Source organism: Mustelus asterias, chromosome 14 (genome assembly GCF_964213995.1).
Source record: "Mustelus asterias chromosome 14, sMusAst1.hap1.1, whole genome shotgun sequence".
NCBI classification, from domain to species: domain Eukaryota; kingdom Metazoa; phylum Chordata; class Chondrichthyes; order Carcharhiniformes; family Triakidae; genus Mustelus; species Mustelus asterias.
The window spans coordinates 41,182,274-41,201,116 of NC_135814.1; the positions used below are offsets into that span (position 1 = coordinate 41,182,274).

General features: G+C 40.5%; 1 protein-coding gene across 3 annotated transcripts in view; it reads left to right on the forward strand.

Annotated features, from left to right (window-relative positions):
* Positions 1–18,843, forward strand: part of cobll1b (cordon-bleu WH2 repeat protein-like 1b) — a 185,680-nt gene that overhangs the window by 125,402 nt on the left and 41,435 nt on the right. For all 3 annotated transcript variants that reach the window (XM_078228237.1, XM_078228236.1, XM_078228238.1), the window contains 5 exons: positions 3,107–3,311; positions 10,119–10,347; positions 12,030–12,071; positions 12,628–12,719; positions 14,233–14,478. In XM_078228237.1, coding sequence (XP_078084363.1) covers positions 3,107–3,311; positions 10,119–10,347; positions 12,030–12,071; positions 12,628–12,719; positions 14,233–14,478 — 814 coding nt within the window. The remainder of the gene's footprint in view (positions 1–3,106; positions 3,312–10,118; positions 10,348–12,029; positions 12,072–12,627; positions 12,720–14,232; positions 14,479–18,843) is intronic.

The following is an 18,843-nucleotide window of genomic DNA, read 5'->3' on the forward strand; positions in this document are numbered from 1 at the left end:
TAGAAGCCAGAAGCAGGAATAGGCCATTCGGCCCTTTGAGCCTGCTCTACCATTCATTTTAATCATGGCTGATCATTGGATTCAATTTTCTCCCTTTCCCTATAACCCTTTAACCCCAAGAGCTATGTTCAATTTTTCTTGAAATCGGACAATGTTTTGGCCTCCCCTGCTTTCTGTGGTAGTGAATTCCACACATTCACCAACCTCTGGGTGAAGGAATTTCTCTTCACCTCAGTCCTAAAATGTTTACCCCTTATCCTCAAACTATGACCCTTAGTTGTGGACTCCCTCGCCATTGGGAACATTCTTTCTGAATCTACCCTGTTAGAATTTTATAAGTTGTTATCTATGAAAATGAAATACATTAATTTCATCTCATTTGTAATATCCAAAAATAGCTTTATAAGCAAAAGGAAATTTGTGAGAAGGAATAAAGTAACCTTTTCGTTCACACTCATTATAAGCAGAGTTAGTGTAAGGCTAATATATTTCACAATTCACCAATGCCAGAAGTTAAACCCAATAAAATTCCCAGAAGCACAGTTAGCTCATAGTTACTAATTTCCAAACCCCATTTGTGTACTTTCCTAAGAGCTGGAACAGCTTTGCTCCAAAAAGCATTGTCTGTGCTTCCACTTAAAAAAAGCGTGTGTGTGCAGATGAGATGACTGCCAATGCAATGTGGGACAATTTGAGATCTTCCAAAATAAGCACATGTTTGGCCCATCCACAAGCAACACAAATGGAGGCAAGAAGTACTTGGATCCTTTTGAAAAGCAGGCAGTTGATGTAATTTGTGGCAGTCACTTGCTTTATTTGATTATAATGACCTTTTATATTCTAGACTTGGGGTGGGATCTTCCGCGCCCGCCAGGAGGTGGTCTGCCATTGGCCAGCGGCAGGATCTTCCAGTCCCGTCGTTGTCAATGGGGTTTCCAGTTGAATGCACCCCTCTGGGAAACCCACGGCGGTGATGCACTGTCGGCAGGACCATATCAACGGTGGGACCGGAAGGTCCCTCAGGCGTGAATGGCTGGCAGATTCCATCTGTAGTATATTTGTCCTTGTTTTTGGTCTGTGTGAATGACCAAGGTTGATCTGAGATCATCTGGATAGATTGTTCTGAAATGAACTCTTTCAGTGGTTAAAAACTGTCCAAGTTTTCTAAAGGACCAAATATTTAAGATCAAATCTTTTTCTGTTAAGTTACAAAGTAACGTGGGCATTGATATTTCTAATGTAATGATTTATTTAAACAAAGCATTTGAACTTGTGCTGACCACTCCTGATCTGACAACAACTCCAAACTCTTAGAAAGCATTAATTGATTTTAATGTGTTTCTCAAGAAATGTTTCCTTTAAAGGAAATTGCCCTTGCATATGGCATTTTTGTTCACGTCAGTGTTAGTTATAGTGACATAACCCCATGCAATATCAGACCAACAGGTGAGGTTAGCTTGATCCATGTGGTTGTAAACTCATCAGGGAAAATTTCTTAAAACTACAGCAAATTAGGAAATAAATGTGCATATTCTCAACCCCACTCCCCCGTCAGCAATTAAAACTAGCCTAGAAAGGGCGGCATAGTGGCACAATGGTTGGCACTGCTGTCTCACAGTGCCAGGGACCCGGGTTTGATTCCTGGTTTGAGTCACTGTCTGTGTGGAGTCTACACGTTCTCCCCATGTCTGAATCATAGATGAATCTGCGTGGGTTTCCTCCCACAATCCGAAAGACGTGCTGGTTAGGTGCATTAGCCATGCTAAATTCTCCCTCCGTGTACCCGAACAGGTGCCGGAGTGTGGCAACGAGGGGATTTTCACAGTAACTTCATTGCAGTGTTAATGTAAGCCTGATTGTGACACTGATAAGTAAACAAAAAAAAACTGAAATCATGTTGCCTATGACTTTTAACACTTAGCACGTGTATAACATGAGCTCTGCCCCAGGCAGGAATTGTGCTAGCTCTCTTCTGAAGATGAGAAGCATCATTCACTGCACTAGTCTACACTTTATTCTGAAGTTCTGTTATCCTCTGGGAAAACTAACTGTAATGCACTGATGAGTGACAAAAAAACACCTCCAATTTTGAATGCCCCTAAATTAATGTAAACAGAACTTTATTTATTTTGATCTATCCAGGCACTCATACTTAAGTTTTTTTTACGAAATTACAATTTCATTAAGATTTATTAAAATTCAGAACAGAATCTTATCCTGTCCTGTTGGGATTCATTCATAATTTTCCAGCAATCTGGCAGCTGCTGTTGAAAGTTGACCACCAAGGTCTCCGGGGAGGCGATGGCCGAGTGATATTATTAAGACTGTTAATCCAGAAACTCGGCGAATGTTCTGGGGATCCTGGTTCGAATCCCACCACAGCAGAAGGTGGAATTTGAATTCAATAATTAGAAATAAAACTGGAATTAAGAATCTACTGATGACCATTAAACCATTGTCAGAAAAACTCATCTGGTTCACTAATGTCTTTTAGGGAAGGAAATCTGCCATCCTTACCCGGTCTGGCCTATGTGTGCCTCCATAGAATCATAGAAACCCTACAGTGCAGAAGGAGGCCATTCGGTCCATCGAGTCTGCACCGACCACAATCCCACCCAGGCCCTATCCCCACATATTTACCCGCTAATCCCTCTAACCTATGCATCCCAGGACTCTAAGGGGCAATTTTTAACCTGGCCAATCAACCTAACCCGCACATCTTTGGACTGTGGGAGGAAACCGGAGCACCCGGAGGAAACCCACGCAGACACGAGGAGAATGTGCAAACTCCACACAGACAGTGACCCAAGCCGGGAATCGAACCCGGGACCCTGGAGCTGTGAAGCAGCAGTGCTAACCACTGTGCTACCGTGCCGCCCGTCCAGAGCCACAGCAATATGGTTGACTCTCAACTGCCCTCCAAGGTCAACTAGAGATGGGCAATAAATGCTGGCCAGCTAGCGATACCCCATGTCCCACAAATGATTATTTTTAAAAAACATCTAATTATCAGATAGAATCGCAAGTGTCAGCAAGTTAAATCTTGTGTTTTGCAGTTTGTTTTTAACAATAAGAAGTTTAACCTGACAAACATTTGTTTTTCTAGCACACCCATGATGGATTTGTTGATATTCCTCTGTGGCAAGTATCATTTGAATCCATCAAGTCACACTATGGAATTGGTGGGAGCAGAGAAGAATCTAATCCAATTCAAGCCCAACGCTTTGATTGGAACATTGGAAGTGGAGAAAGTAATTCTAAAGCAGAAAAACATGGAAGAAAAAAAGAGGCCTGTTTCAGTGGTGCCTGAGGTTAGTACAGTTGATTTGCACATCATGGAATGGCAATGAAACACGCAAATAATTATAATAGGGAAATTGTTTTTGAATTTGTAATAAATAGGTTTAACTGAAAATATAGGCCAGAATGTTACCACCGTTCGCGTTAGTGGGATTTTCCCATCCCGCTGAAGTGAACGGAGACTTGGCTGGGTGCCAAATTTTCCGACAGCGGGAGCGCGGCATGAACGGTAGGTAAGATCACGTCCACCAACTCTGCTGCAGAAAATAAAACTGCAGAGGGGGAGTTTCCACTCAGTTGTGTTAAGTTCTTGTGAGGCAATCTGTCTGAAATTGAAGAAACTTGTGCAAAATATCGTGGTACTGTAAATGCAATTTATGTTGAGCAAAAAATCACATTTCACCAATATTCTCTGGTTTAAAAAGAATTGCACCATAAGCTGGCCCTTTACACAAAACGTGTTAGACACCCAGGATGAATTAATCGCCATTGAAATTTTCTGCTAATTGAGCTCGTTCATGGATCTTTGAAGAGGGTTTAAAGATTTAAGCAGGGTTTCTTTTGGATCAAACACACTAATAGGCACATTTTAAAAGCTATTTAATCTAGTATTTTTTTAATTTACTTTACCCCAATATAAGCAGCAAATTAGTTGTATTTTTTTTACAAGCAATTTTCAGTAATTCAAGATCTGGTGATTGCCACTGTGATTTCAATGATTTCTTTTTGTGATTAAACCCATTTTAGACAAACTGCAATGCATTGCCACTCTTAACCAAATTAAAGAATATGCAACTTCTTCACTTTACCTTTTCAAAGCTGCCTAATTACGCTGGCCCATGACAGTTTGGGGATTCAGTGACATGCATATGTGTTTGAACAGAAAGGAAAAGCGACACTTCTGAAAACAAATGCAAATTTGGACTTGATTTTCATCAGACTGCTGATTGTGGTCACCACTTCACCCTAGTATTTGATTTTGTACTTCAAATGTGTGTGCATATACCAGAAGAGTTTAAATTTGTGAATGGGACTTGGCAAAAAAGCAAAGATTTGCAAGGAAGCATAAAATAAGTAATTAATTCTACTTCAAATTATTTAGATATGTATGGCTTTTATTCTTTGCATTTTCTTCTTCATCCAGGACAAAATTTCCTCTTATTGTCATTTATTTTCCTTCTATATTGATTTAATTTGAAAATAATTCCTATTTTAGATTCAAGTTTTCTCTTTTTTTTCAGTCGTCTCTTTTTTTGTAAAATGTAAATAGGTGAGTGGATGAATAAGTGAGTGAGTAAGCTGGAAGGCTATGCAAAGTGAGTGTTGTAAGTGGGTAGGTTGGCATGTGGGTAGGATGACAGGTGAGTTGATAGGTTGGTCGGGGGAGTAGTCGGGCTGGATCAGAGGGGTTGTAACAGTCAGTGGAGGACTCAATGGGAGAGGTTGGAGGTTAGTTCTGTAGTTACCCATGAGCTAGACTATTATTTTCTGTATAAACATTACTTGGGCAATCATTCAGGTAACTCCCACAGGACTTGCAAAGTCTGACTTTAGCTCAGATTCAGAGATGTTTTCAGATGGGTCTTGGGAGCATGAGAATTGCAGTTGTAAGTTTAATTCCCATGAGGGTAGCGCATCGAGACTTCTGCAGTGGACCAACGTGCATCTTTTGTGATACGTCTGGTCTTCGCCGATGCAAAGTCTGGCAGATCTGGACTATCCACTCCAGATTCTCACTAGTTTTGGCACTGATCACAACCAATGGATCAGATCAAAACTGAAGTCTTGCCACATCCAGTCGTGAATGGTGGTGGACAATTAACTGGAAGAGGAGGAGACGCCATGAACATCCTCATCTTCAATAATGCTATAATTCCAATGCGCAAGTTTAGAAAAGGAGACGAAAGCATCTTCAGCAAGAAGTGCCATTAGATGATTCATCTTGGCTTTTTGTTGCATCCCCACCTTCACAGAAGTCAGTCTTCAGCCAATGTGATTCATGTCATGTGATATTAAGAAAAGGCTTAATACTGGATAAATCAAAGGCATTGGGCCCTATCAGCATCGCAACTGTTGTGCGAAAGGCTTGTGCTCTAGAATTATCCTTGTCTCTAGCCAAGCTGCTTAAGTACAGCTGCAACTGACAACTGCTTCACAATATGGAAATTTGCCCAGATGTGTTGAGTCCACAAAAAAGTAGGACAAATCCAATCCAGCCCCATTAGTCTACTCTGTCATCAGAACTTTTTAATGTTTATTCTTTTGGGTGGCGCTGGCGAGGTGAGCTTTTATTGCCCTAATTACACTTGAACTGAGTGACTTGCTCGGCCATTTCAGAAGGCAGTTAAGAGTGAGCTACATGGATATGGGCCAGGAGTCGCATATAGACCAGACCCGGTAAGGAGGACAGATTTCCTTCTGCAAAGGACTATAGTGAGCTAGTTGGATTTGGTCAACAATTACTGAAACTGTCTTTCAATTCTAGATTTAAAGAATTGAATTTAAATTTCACAAGCTGCCTCAGTGGGATTTTGGGGTTACTATTCCAGTGATGTTACCACCAAGCCACCATCTCTTCATTGTCATTGACAGTGCTGTCGGGAGCACTTGCCTACCAATAAACTGTTCAATGGTGCTCAGTAAGGGTTCCAGAGGATCACATGGCTCCATACCTCATTACAGCCTTGGTCCTTATGTGGATCATCCGATAATGAAGCAGTTGGTGCCCACGTGTCTCAAGATGAGATTCTGACTTGGGCTAAGTGCTAAAATTGGCACCACGGAAGTACCAGGTAAAGGGCATTTCAGCAAGCAAGTCTAATCATCTCCCCTTTAATATTCACTGCAATGTCATTATCAAATCCTCACAATTAACATCTGACAGTAATCATTAACTGTGTGTGTGTACTCGAAGTTTGACAGCATGCAAAACAAAGCAGTTCACTTGATTGACATCTTCCCAGTATTCATTCCCTCCACCAGCACAAGATGTTGCAGTGTGTATCATCTATAAAATGCTCTGCAAAGTATTGCCAAAGGTTCTTAACCAGCACCTCCCAAACCAACGACCTCGACTGCCAAAGTCACTAAGGCAGCAGCCATGTGAAAGTACCACCAACTGCAGGTTTTCCCTCCAAGTTGCATACCATTCTGGCTTGAAAACATTGACATTTCTCGTTGAAGTCCTAGAACTGCCTGCATTACAGGACTGAAAGCGCCTTCTCTACTAAGACTGCAGAGGTTCAAGATGGCTTACCACAATGTTCCCTCTAAGCTGCTTGGTGACACATCAACTGGAAGGTTACTTTGCAGTTTCATTAGGTTACCGTGCATGCGCGACCATGCAAATAAGTTTAAAAGGGCCCCTGAAGTTAAACAAATTGGCTGCACACTTCAAAAGAAAACAATGGTACATTGTTCATCACCATCTTCTCGAGGACAGTTCAAGATGGACAATAAATTCTGGCCTTGTCAGCAATTCTCACATCCCATGAACAAATTAAAAAAGAAAATGGAATAAGGTGGGCTAGAGTTTGCAATCAGCAGCAAAACAATGGTGATTAAAGCAAAATACTGCTGATGCTGAAAATAAAACAAAGTGCTGGAAAAACAGCGGTCAGAATTTTACCATCCCGCCCGCCACGGAATCAGAGCGGGCGAGGGGGTGAAGGACTTTGTTAACCTCGGGCGGGATTTTATGGTTTCAGGATGAGCGAGGCTGTAAAGTCCCATCCAGCGAGTCGGCAGCATCTGTGGAGAAAGAACTCTTTATGAAACGATGGTGCTTGCTGCTGATCTCCAAAAAGCTGCCGACAAAAATCTAGTTACCTCTTGTGATGGCTTCCCCTTTCCTGATAGGTTAAATCTGACATGGCGACCAGAGATCTCCACGAGTGCAGGAATATAGATGTCCACAAGCAAGTAGGGAGTCATTTGACGTATCCTCATTAATGACAAATAAGATGATAGTTAGATAATTCAGATAATTAATTAAATCATTATCATTGGATTTATATGGAAGCTAAAATATCAATATGAATAAACCTAAAAAATGAGTTAAATGGATTTTTAAAAACATGGATAAATTTGACATCACCGAAATAGACTTAGCTTTTCACGGCCAATAGGTTTGTTCAGTAGCAATGATGAAGTTAGCACACCATTTAAAAAAAATAATAATTGTGCCTTGTTCAACAAGATTTTAACCTTTTGAGAGTTTTACAGTAAAACTAGCAGTATACAAGTGGAAGTTTTCATCAGTTCACTGACGATTAGGGGTTGCACTCTGGGGAAGATCAACTGGAGGGCAGCAAAGGGTTAAATCACTGACAACAAAATCTGGATTTACTGCCACAAAATCTGGGCCAGTCTGTCATTAATGAATTCTTTACTAGAAGTGACTGATAGAAAGTCAAAATGTTATTAGGTTAATATATTAGTCCAGAGTGAATAAGAAAATGGATATTCTGTCAATGAACAGAATAGTACGTCAGTTCCACGGTCTCAGTAATTCCACCGACCATCTGATTCTCCCTTTCCATATTAATCCTTATAATCTGGACCTTGTTTTTTTTTCCTGAAGTGCATAAATTTGTTCACCATCAGTTACCATAGGTCTGAATTTATTCTGTGTCGCATTTTCTTTTTAATCTCAAGTTCATAAATTCATATGATAAAGGAGCAGAATTAGACAATTCGGCCCACCGAGTCCGCTCCGCCATTCGATCATGGCTGATGCTCCTCATCCCTATTTTCCTGCCTTCTCCCATAACTTTTCAACCCCATTACCAATTTAAAAATCTGTCTAACTCCTCCTCAAATTTACTCAGTCCCAGCATCCACCGCACTTTAGGGTAGCAAACCTTTTGGGAGAAGTAGTTTCTCCTCAACTCTGTTTTAAATTTGCTACCCCTTATACAAAGACTGTGACCTCTCATTCTAGAATGCCCCACCAGCGGAAGCATCCAACTTGAAGCTTGTTAAACCTTGCACTGTAATCTGCTTGTCTTGTTCTCAGTCTGCAATAATTTACCTGTTCGCGTTTACATTTCCAATTCAAATTGACATTTTGACAATCCTGCCATGTCTCCTCTCAATCTTGTATTCAGTGGAAACAAGTTGGGTTCTTGATGTTCTTGCATAAGTTCAAATTATAGACACATGTATCACACTTTGATTTCCTAATTCATCAGCGTGGAATGCCAAGAATTCCACATACTATTTCCATTATTTCCTCATCAGTGATCTACATGACATTAGAATAAATTGCCTTAAGAGACACTGATGCATTAATGACTCAACTTCCAACATTCACTGGCCAATAACGTCAACTTTGCATGACCTTGTAACACAGATGATGTTTTATAGTTCTACACTCCAAGCCTGAGCTTGAAAGATTCAAAAAAATGGTGGCCCTTAAAGCTGTGTAAGAACACTGAGATGTACCTTGTACATGATAACCAAAGAGCAACAGGTCAATCTCTCGCTAGTAGACATCTTTAGCTTCTGTACTCAGTCACTCTTTCTCTCGTTTTTTTTTCCTCCTCCTTGTAAGATTTTCTCAATCTTTCAAAATATTTTCTTTCTTTTCACATTTTGATCTAATATGGCAAAACACCATCTTTCATTCTCAAAGTAAACGTCTTTGATTTATTTTCAACCAGTCAGTCTGGTGCACCTTGTTGCAAGATTACCCTTGTTTGGTAACTTCACACAGGCACAAGCCAATAACCTATATTGAGTGACTTTGTAGTTAGCTGAGACACAGTTCAAATCATTTATTGGAACTCCTGCTTGAAAATAACAATGCTAAGACGAGCCTGGTAAGGATTAGGTTGCTCCCAGGTTTACAAATATGCAAACATATGAATTAGATGCTGGAGTAAGTCATTCAGCCCATTGAGCCTGCTCCATGCTTCAGTAAGATCATGGCTGATCTGATTATGGCCTCAACTCCACATTCCTGTTTGCCACCAATATCCTTTGACTCTCTCTTGGTTGTCAAGAATCTATCTACCTCTGCCTCAAAAATGTTCAATGACACTGCCTCCACTGCGCTCTTTGGACGAGAGTTCCAAAGGCTCTGAATCTTTAGCAGAGGCCCTTTTCTCCCAGAATGAGAGAGATCCTTTCAAAATCCACCCTGTCAAGTCCCCTCAGAATCTTTTTTGTTTCAATAAGATCTCCTCTCATTCTTCTGAACGTCAGTGTGTACAGGCCCAGTCTGTCCAAATTTACTTCATGAGATAAGTGAGCAAGTTCACATTTCCCACATTATATTCCACCTGCCAATGTTTTGCCTGCTAACTTTATCTACATCTCTTTGCATGACCCTTATGTCCTCCTCTCAACTTGCTTTCCATACCTCTTTGTCCAGTTGGGAGACTCCTTTCACTTTGTCTTAGATGCAAATAATGACAGAAGACAATGCAAGTTAAGGTTTTGAATCATCTTAGGCAATTATTTTCTTGTTTCGAAAGAGTCCTTAATTGAATCCTGAACAGATTATGCTCAGCTCCGGCCACTAATGAAATCTTCAAATTGTGAAGGATCTTTTAATCCTCAATCCTATTATATTGGATATGCCCACGATTTTTATCATTAACTATTGCTGAAAACTCTCTTTTGAGGAAGCCGTCGGACATTTTTCCAACAGCTGTGAGAATTTGGGGGAAAACATGATTCCAAAGAGTTGGGTTAATTGCAACTCATCCCAGGTTTGTTCCACAGTGGATCAGTGCCTAAAAGTAATGCACTTTAAATCATAATTGTGTCAGCATTTTCAACCAAACTCTGACACGCTGTCTTTCTACTTTCAGCAAACAGTGCGTGTCGTAGTGAACTACAAGAAAACACAGAAAACCATAGTCCGTGTTAGCCCTCTTGTTCCGCTTCAAGAACTGGTACCAATAATCAGCAATAAATGTGAATTTGATCCAAAGAGCACTCTTCTCGTTAAAGACTTTGAGTCTCAGGAGCCCTATGACTTAACAAAGTCTCTGAAGGAGCTTGGTTTACGGGAAGTGTATGCGTTGGACACCAGCATAGGTGAGTATCTGGCTGAGCCCTCTGAATGTTGGAGCACACAGCTTTGATTGCTGTAGCATGGCAATCTTAAAAAAAAATCAGCAAAATCTGAAACATGTAGCACTTTAAAAACTGTGCATCAATAAGATTGTATTGAAGATTTATCTATTGCATAACTTTTTTACTTCTGTCCTACAAATAAATAAAAAGTTGTGCCTCAGGAGAGACAATTGCCACCAGTATTGTCAAAGATGAATTTTAACAGTTTTGACAACTTGTATATCTATAGTGCCTTTTATGCAGATGTGCATCCCAATCTGCGCGAGACCTTTAATCATAGAATGCCTACAGTGCAGAAGGAGGCCATTTGGCCCATCGAGTCTGCATCGACCACAATCCCACTTGCAACCCCACCCACTTACTCTGCTAATCCGCCTGATACTAGCGTCAACTCAGCATGGCCAATCAACTTAACCTGCACATCTTTTGGACTGTGGGAGGAATCGGAGCACCCACAGGAAACCCATGCAGACACAGGGAGAATGTGCAAACTCCACACAGATAGCGACCCGAGGCTGGAATTGAACCTGTGTCCCTAGCGCTGTGAGGCAGCAGTGCTAGCCACTGTGCCACCATGCCGTCCCAGACAGAAATAGATGCTAAAACAAAGAAAAAAGATATTACGAGGAATGTTCAGAAGCTTGGCCAAAGAGATTGGTTTCATATTGACTTTTAAAGGCAAATGCTTGGATAGAGAGCATTAAGTTGATCTTTCTCTACACCCTAGCTATGATTGTAACACTACATTCTGCATTCTCTCGTTTCTCTGTGAACAGTATGCTTTGTCTGTATAGCGCGCAGGAAACAATGCTTTTCACTGTATGCAAATACATATGACAATAATAAATCAAATCAAAAAAAGTTCACAGAGAATTCCAGAGGCTTGAGCATTGAAGGCCTGGTCACCAAGGGTGTGATAAGGGACTGGGTTAAAAGAAAAGACAGAAACAGTGTTCCTGGAAGGGATTTGTGAGAGATTTTTTCAGATGAGTGGTGGTACAATGGAAGATTTAAACATGAGGGTGAGAGTTGTATGCGACTTGGTGGTTCTTGGAACTCTGAGCCAGTGTGTTTTCAGCAAGAGCAACAATGATCCCTCCACATTTACTTTGTTTGCGTGGTCTGTTTATTTTAGTGCACAGTAGGCTTAAATTATTTTGGGCAGCCGCACAAGGAACAGTTGGTGTGAACTGTACGGTACCTTGGTGATTGCGGAACAGTCGTCTGCATCCACAGCTTAGAGGGACCATTTGAAGGATGGGAGTGATGAACGAGTAGGACGGGCTGAATTTATGATGCCCGGAAAATGGAAGGCCGGACAGAAAAGCATCAGGATGCTTGGTGATGAAGATAGCAGCATTGTGGATGAGGGTTTCAATGACTGGGCACAGGCGGGCTATGTTATGGAGGTGAAATATTGGCCTGTATGATGGATCAATGTGAGGTCAGAAGGGGCAAAAGATAGTTGTTGCTGACATTTATGTGGAAGTTGATCCATATCCATAGACAATATTGCCAAAGGGTAAATGTGAGTAACAGTTATTGTTATAAACCAAACTTCTGTAAATATATAATATTCTGCAAAGTAGTAACATTATCAGTACTGAAAACTGGATATTTACTGTGACTTCCACCTTTAATAGGACCTTCGCAGAGTAATTTTCAAACTGGATCCACTCAGGAAGGTAATGGCATGTCAGACTTTAATCCAGAGTTTTGCAAACTGTACTTCAGTTTTTCTATTGTCTTAACTTGCGCTAAAGTTGTACCTTACTCTCATGTATGTGTGTATCTCTCACTTGCTGTCCACTTTTTTTGTTTCCTTTTCTTTCTTGCTCTTCCCCTTTGGCTCGTATTCCCCCCTACCCCTCTTTTGTTCACCCTCTTTCCCCCTTTCTCTATTCCTTTTTCCCCCATTTTCATGTTAGCATGGGTGTCCGTTTGTCTGTCTTTATCACTGTAATTTGTCCTATTTAAGTTCAATGCATGCTATCTGTGCTGTCATATTCTTCACGGTTCATAACCTAAAGATAGACAAGAAGTGTTTATTTGAGAAGTGCTTTCTTGGTGCAGCATCTAGCTTAGCTGGAGTAAGGAATGCTAATTAGTTTAAAGACGATTGTAAACAAAAAAGTGCAGAATTTGCTGTACATAATGTATTATCCATAGACACAACTATAATGTGTATTGTGCAACCAACGTTTACTGCCTCCTTTTCTAACTCCATACTCTTGTGTTTAGGACAGTCTCGGGTTCCTGGAAATGTAACTCTGGAGAAAGAAAACAAAAGCTTCTTCAACATTTTTAGACTCAGTAAGAAGAAACGGGAAAAAGTAAGCTTTTCATGTGGGTTTTAATAATGTTTAGTCTCAAACTGTAGGTGGTTAGTGCAGACCAACAGATGGCCTTTGTACATGTTAAACCGTCTTTCTTCATGAATAATTGTACACAATCCCCCATTGGCTTAAGAGCAAGAAAATACCATCCAGAACAGGAACAAAGAAATGTAGTTACTTTACAAAAAAAAAGCCAAGATCATCAGTTTTTATTGCCTTTTCTAAATTGTCCAGCTTAAATTCTAAAAGTATAGTTCAAATTTTTGAAAATATTCTAATTTCATAGATAATACAATATTAGACTTGATTTATGAAGTTATCAATTGAGTTAATTGAAGTCATATAGCCATTGTGTAAAAGAATAACGTTTGTTGATGTGTGGTGCTAAGACTTCAACTTGACCTGTCTACTTTAATCTGATTTACCTGCTATTCTCCATATCTATTTTATACTTTTTAAATATGCAAACCTTGGTCACCATAGCCCAGTGTTTTTGATACTGGACCGGTCACCCTGTAGTCATGAGTTTACTAAATCTAGGCTAGCAGAACTGACTATTACAAAAACGCAGCTGGTTCTTCATGGAAACGATCTTGCTCCCTTACCCAGTTTAGCCAACACAACTGCAAAAGTGCATTATGTAACTTGTGACTTAGCAACTTGTAAAACAACCGTATACAGAATGAGAGACACTGAACAGACATATCAGCAACTACCCCAGACGTCGGATTAGCCAATTCAACCCTGCGACGTGTTTCTCATCAATCATGGTAAAATTAATTAATTAATGGTGCCATAAAAATATACTACTCACCAATAATCTGACTGCCCATTTTCATTTTGGGTTTTGTCAGAACCACTCAGCTCCTGGCTTTGTCATGGTCTTTCTCCAGACTTGAGTGCAAGAACTGAAGGTCAGAGGCCAGGACATCTTAAGCAATTTGATCTAATGAGTGATTGGAGTCATGGGAGGTGATTCAGGTTTTTGAAGGCCAGTCATCACAAGCCTAAACCATCGCGTTGTCCTTGCCCATCTCCAGCTTTTTCATCAGTTGGCTTTCCTTCCATTGCATCATCAGAAATGCAGTTGCTTGCTAGTTGTTCTCAATTGTTTAACTCCAAGTACAGTCTCTGATAATAAAGTAGCCCGTACCAACCTATAGTAGGAAATACTCAGCAGGTCAGGCAGCATTTTGTGGAGCCCGAAACAGGGCTCGGGTCAATAATCTCTAGTGAGTTCCTAACTCCATTTCCTCCACAGCCTGATCTGCTGAATATTTCCAGCATTTTTTGTGTTTATTTCCGAGTTTCGGGATCAGCAGTATTTTGCTTCTGTAACCAGAGTATCATGACACATGTAAACGACAATAAATCTGGATACCAGAAGCATAGTCAACTAATCGCATTTTGTTCTTTGACTCCCTCGTAGCAACTATTTAATACAGAAAATCGTAGAACTTTTAATACAGGAGGGAGTTTTTAAAAAATCAACCTTTACTTTCATTTTCAGCCAGCAAGTGCTCCTGCAACTCCACTAGTAAGTCAACAGAGACCACTTGGCATGAGCAGTGCAAGTGCCTATTACCCAACGTATGAATCGAATACTTTACCTTCAGATCTACCAAAAAAGAGACGAGCTCCTGCACCACCACCCCTATCGGTTTCACAGAGTTTTCCAAAAGATTTAACCCAGCAAACATCGAATAGGCCTACATCTTGTGTTTTTCCAGATGATTCTGCCAATGGTACAGTACAGGTCAGTGAAGTATATAACTGGTAGCAATCTTAATAGAGGATTTTGTATTGTCGCTGTCTAAGTTTGAATTTCTGCATCTAACTCTTGTATGTTTCAGCCCACCTTGGTAGATTAATTGGGCATCAACCCTTAAAATACGTGTTCTGCAACCATAAGATGCATTAGTTTTCCATGTAGTTGAATGACTGTCCATCTGCTGAGCATTATTTTCATCTTTTACTGTCCTTTGTTTCATTTTCTGGTGGGTGACAATTCTGTTACTCCCTTGTCTGATACAGATTACCCCCGAGTTGGAACTGTAGAATATGTGCTTGCTTTTAACTCTTTGCATTAATTATCAAAATCTTGCTCGTCCATCCGCTCACTGAAATAAGCTGGTTTTCCTTTCTGGTTATGGGATCAGAGAATGAAAGGATTTTGTCAATTGCAATTTTGCTAATACTGCCTTTCTCATTTCACAAAGCTCAAAACTATAAATGAAGAGTTCCAAGCTTCCATTTTAGTTTCCCCACCATTTGATTTTTTAAAAATGTGAATCTGTAGAAAATGCAATAGTCAGCCGTCTGTATCGAAGACTCAGTAATATTGTGACCACCACTAGTATGTGATGCCAGTTATGTTGTATAAATCTCCCTGGTGTATAAGATAAATTCATTGTTTTCAGCCCCAAAAATTGTATTTTAGACATACTGGTTGCATCGGTTGTCAACCTCAATTTTTCTTCCCACACATTTTTAATTACGGTATAACTGGGTGCAAGGGATTGAACAGTTGATCCCGCTATGTTGCAAAGATGCATGGGAGTCTATGACATGCTCATGCACAGCGAACCAATGTGACAAATGACAGAAATGGTGAACATCCACACCCATGCTGGCGGTTCACTATATTCGGTGCGTGAAACATAGAAACATAGAAAATAGGAGCGGGAGTAGGCATTCGGCCCTTTGAGCCTGCTCTGTCATTCATTTTGATTATGGCTGAAAGTTTTCCACACTGATAGCCTGTGATACGGTAATGGGAGCAGGACCCCTGCAAAAATAGCCATCTTTTGCAGGAATATCTCAACTCGCTCCCGCTCCCACTCTGACTGTGAAGTCAACCAGCCTGCAACAAAGATCGTAGCTGGGAAAAAGAACTCAAATATCTGTACCAAACCACAGAACACCTGAATCGAAGAATCAATTACTCGCTGGCAGAATTTAACTATACTGGAATCAATTCATAATGGCCACAACACATCATCATCAGCTCGAGGACTATTCCGTATAACTTTTTATTTTATATTTACTTACTATTGGACGCACTAAATTGTATGAATATAGATGTATGGATTTTTATCATTTATCCTTGCCTTTTTAGCTGTTAATAAACTTACTGTATCTTAGCTGAAGAAAACCTGGTTGAATTTGCTCCTTACATTACTATTGGGTCTGGTAAAGGTACCCAAGGGGAAGAGAACCTTGTTGAATTAAACTTTGTTGCTATCGGCAGAGGGTGAGCTGAATAAAGACACAGAGCCAATCATCCCTCCACACCAGAGTTTTTTACAGTTTGTGGGTATCTCACCTGAACGTTGATAAATCGAGGGGTCTCACCTGGATCAACAACTTTTCAGGCACCTCACCTGGCAGTGGTTGTAACAGTACAATCTACAAGGTACACTGCAGGAACGCACAAAGGCCTCCTTTGACAGCACCTTCCAAACCTGCGATCTCTACCACCTTAGAATTACAAGGGCAGCAGATGCATAGGAACACCACGACCTGCAAGTTCCCCTCCAAGCTACAAGCCATCCTGACTTGGAACTATATCCCCATTCCTTCACTGTCACTGGGTCAAAATCCTGGAACTCCTTCCCTAACAGCACTGTGGTGTAACTACACCACATATATTGCAATGGTTCAAGAAGGCAGCTCACCACTGCCCTCTCCAGGACAGTGAGGGATGAGCAATAAATGATAAACCCACATCCTGTGGAAGGATTTTTTAAAATCATGTTCAATTGCTTTGCTGGTTGTCAGTGGGGAAAAAATTTGATCACCTCAACTCTGATCACTTCCCGAAACAGTCAGGAAACAATATCAAATGTTTGTCTCAAAATCTAAATGGGATGGGAGAATGTGCTTACCATCATACTTAATGCAAATAAGAAATAAACTGCCATACAAGCAATCTTGGTGAGATCTGCTTCAAGTATGGACACTTCACAGAATGGTTACAGCAAAGGAGACCATTCGGCCTCTCATGTCTGCACTGGTTCTGCGAAGGAGCAATTTAACAGTACCACTCCCTGGCCTTCTCCCCGTTGTCCTGCACGTTCTTCCTTTTCAGTTTCTGCTGAACTGCCTCAGTTGGCTTCTGCTCCACACTCTCAGCCAGTGCTTTCTAGATCCTTGTGTGGAAAGGTTTGTCCTCATGCCTTCATTGTTTCATTTGCCAATTATCTTGAATCTGTGCCCTCTTGTTCTCCATCCTTCCACCAATATTTTAAACCTTGTTGTTCCTGATTTGGGTATAAGATACAAATTGAAAATGCAAGTAATCAATTCTACTTCAGCAATGCAAGAACAGAAATGCTTAGAATTGAAGTAATGATATTGTCACCTTATCTCTTGGCAAGAATATACTATTGCTGCAAATGTAACATTATCAACAGTTAGTTGCATAAAAACACTCAGCCACAAGAGGACACTCTTGAATGGAAAACCATATTTGCAACAGTTTCCATTTCAAATTATCAAAAGCTGTAATTTTTTTTCCCAGCTCCTAATATTTTTCCTTTCCTGAGATGTGGGCGTCGCTGGCTCGGCCAGCATTTTTACTGCCTATCCCTAATTGCCCTTTAGAAGATGGTGCTGAGCCATTTATTCGGTTGTATTTTTGTTAACTTGGTGACAGCTGCGTATAGCTGTTACGATCTAAACAGACGGAATCACTGATGTCACATGCGGCATGATTGATTTTACTCTTTATAGGTTCCAGCAGTTACTTGGAACTTTATAACATCGTCTTGATAATATGCAGAACATCTGAACTTTTCTCATTGTCAAAAAATGTTTGACAGAAGAATGCTGCAACATTGAGAAAACTCCTGAATTTTGGAAATGTTTCTTTCCAATTCTACTGTTTGCGCATATTGAATTAAGGAAGGACAGCCAGCATGAATTTATGTTTGACTAACTTGAATGAGTTCTGTGAGCATTCATGGAGAAGGTTGATTAGGCCTTTTTGTGGATGATGTGTATGTAGACGTTCAAAATGCTTTTAATAAAGTACCACTTAATAGACTTGTTAGCAGATTTGAAGCCCGTGGAATTAAAGGGGCAGTCACTATTTGAATATGAAGTCTGAGGGACAGAAAGCAGAGGGCAGTGGTGAATGTTGTTCAAATTGGGGAGAATTCTATCAGTGGATGTTACTGTGGCCATAACCCCGCTCTTCTGCTTTCTTCCCTCCCATGTGCAAGCCCCCCCAATCCACTCCCTTATAGTCCCTTTACAGCTCAGTGTTGGGGTTGTATTTCTTTTTGATCTACATGTCTTGGACTTAAGTATATATGGTTACATTTCAAAGTTAGCAGCTAGCATGAAACTTAGACATGTAATAAATAATGAGGATAATTACAAACTTCAGGAGGACTGGTGAAAGGTGGCATTTAAGAGATGAAATTTAATGTAGAGAAGTACGAAGTGTTTAATTTTTACCGAATTCGAGGAAAGGGAATGGAAATGAAATGTAACTATTTTAAAAGGAGAGGGGTGCAAGGACAGAGTGACCTGGTGATGTACGCACACAAGTCTTTGAAGTTGGAAGAAGGCAGATGGGATCCTTGGCTTTAGACATTGAAGTATAGAGTACAGAAGAAGGACGTTATGTTCAACCTCTTTTTTAAAAAAGGCACTGGTTGGGCCACAGCTGGGATATTGTAGCCAATGTTGGTCTCACACTTCAAGAACCATGTCAAGGTCTTCGAGATGGTACAGAAGAGTTTTCCTGGAATGGGACCAGGAATGAATGATTTCAGTCATGTAGAGAGACAAGACAAACTTGAATTGTTCTCCAATGGGCAAAAATGGTTACGGGGAGATCTGAAAGATGTAGAAAATTATGTTTGGTTTTGAAGAAGTGAGTAAGAAGAAACTGTTCCCAGTGCTAGAAAGGGCAGGTAATGCACCAGAGGTGACATGAGGGAGCGAGAACATTGACATTGCATGTTGTAATGATTTGGAATGTACTTGCTGAAAAGGTGATGGAAGCAGATTGAATACTAACTTTGAAAATATTTGAAATGGAAACATGTGTATGGCTATGGTACAGATTGGATATATACCTTCCAAAGAGCGATGGACCAAATGGTATGCT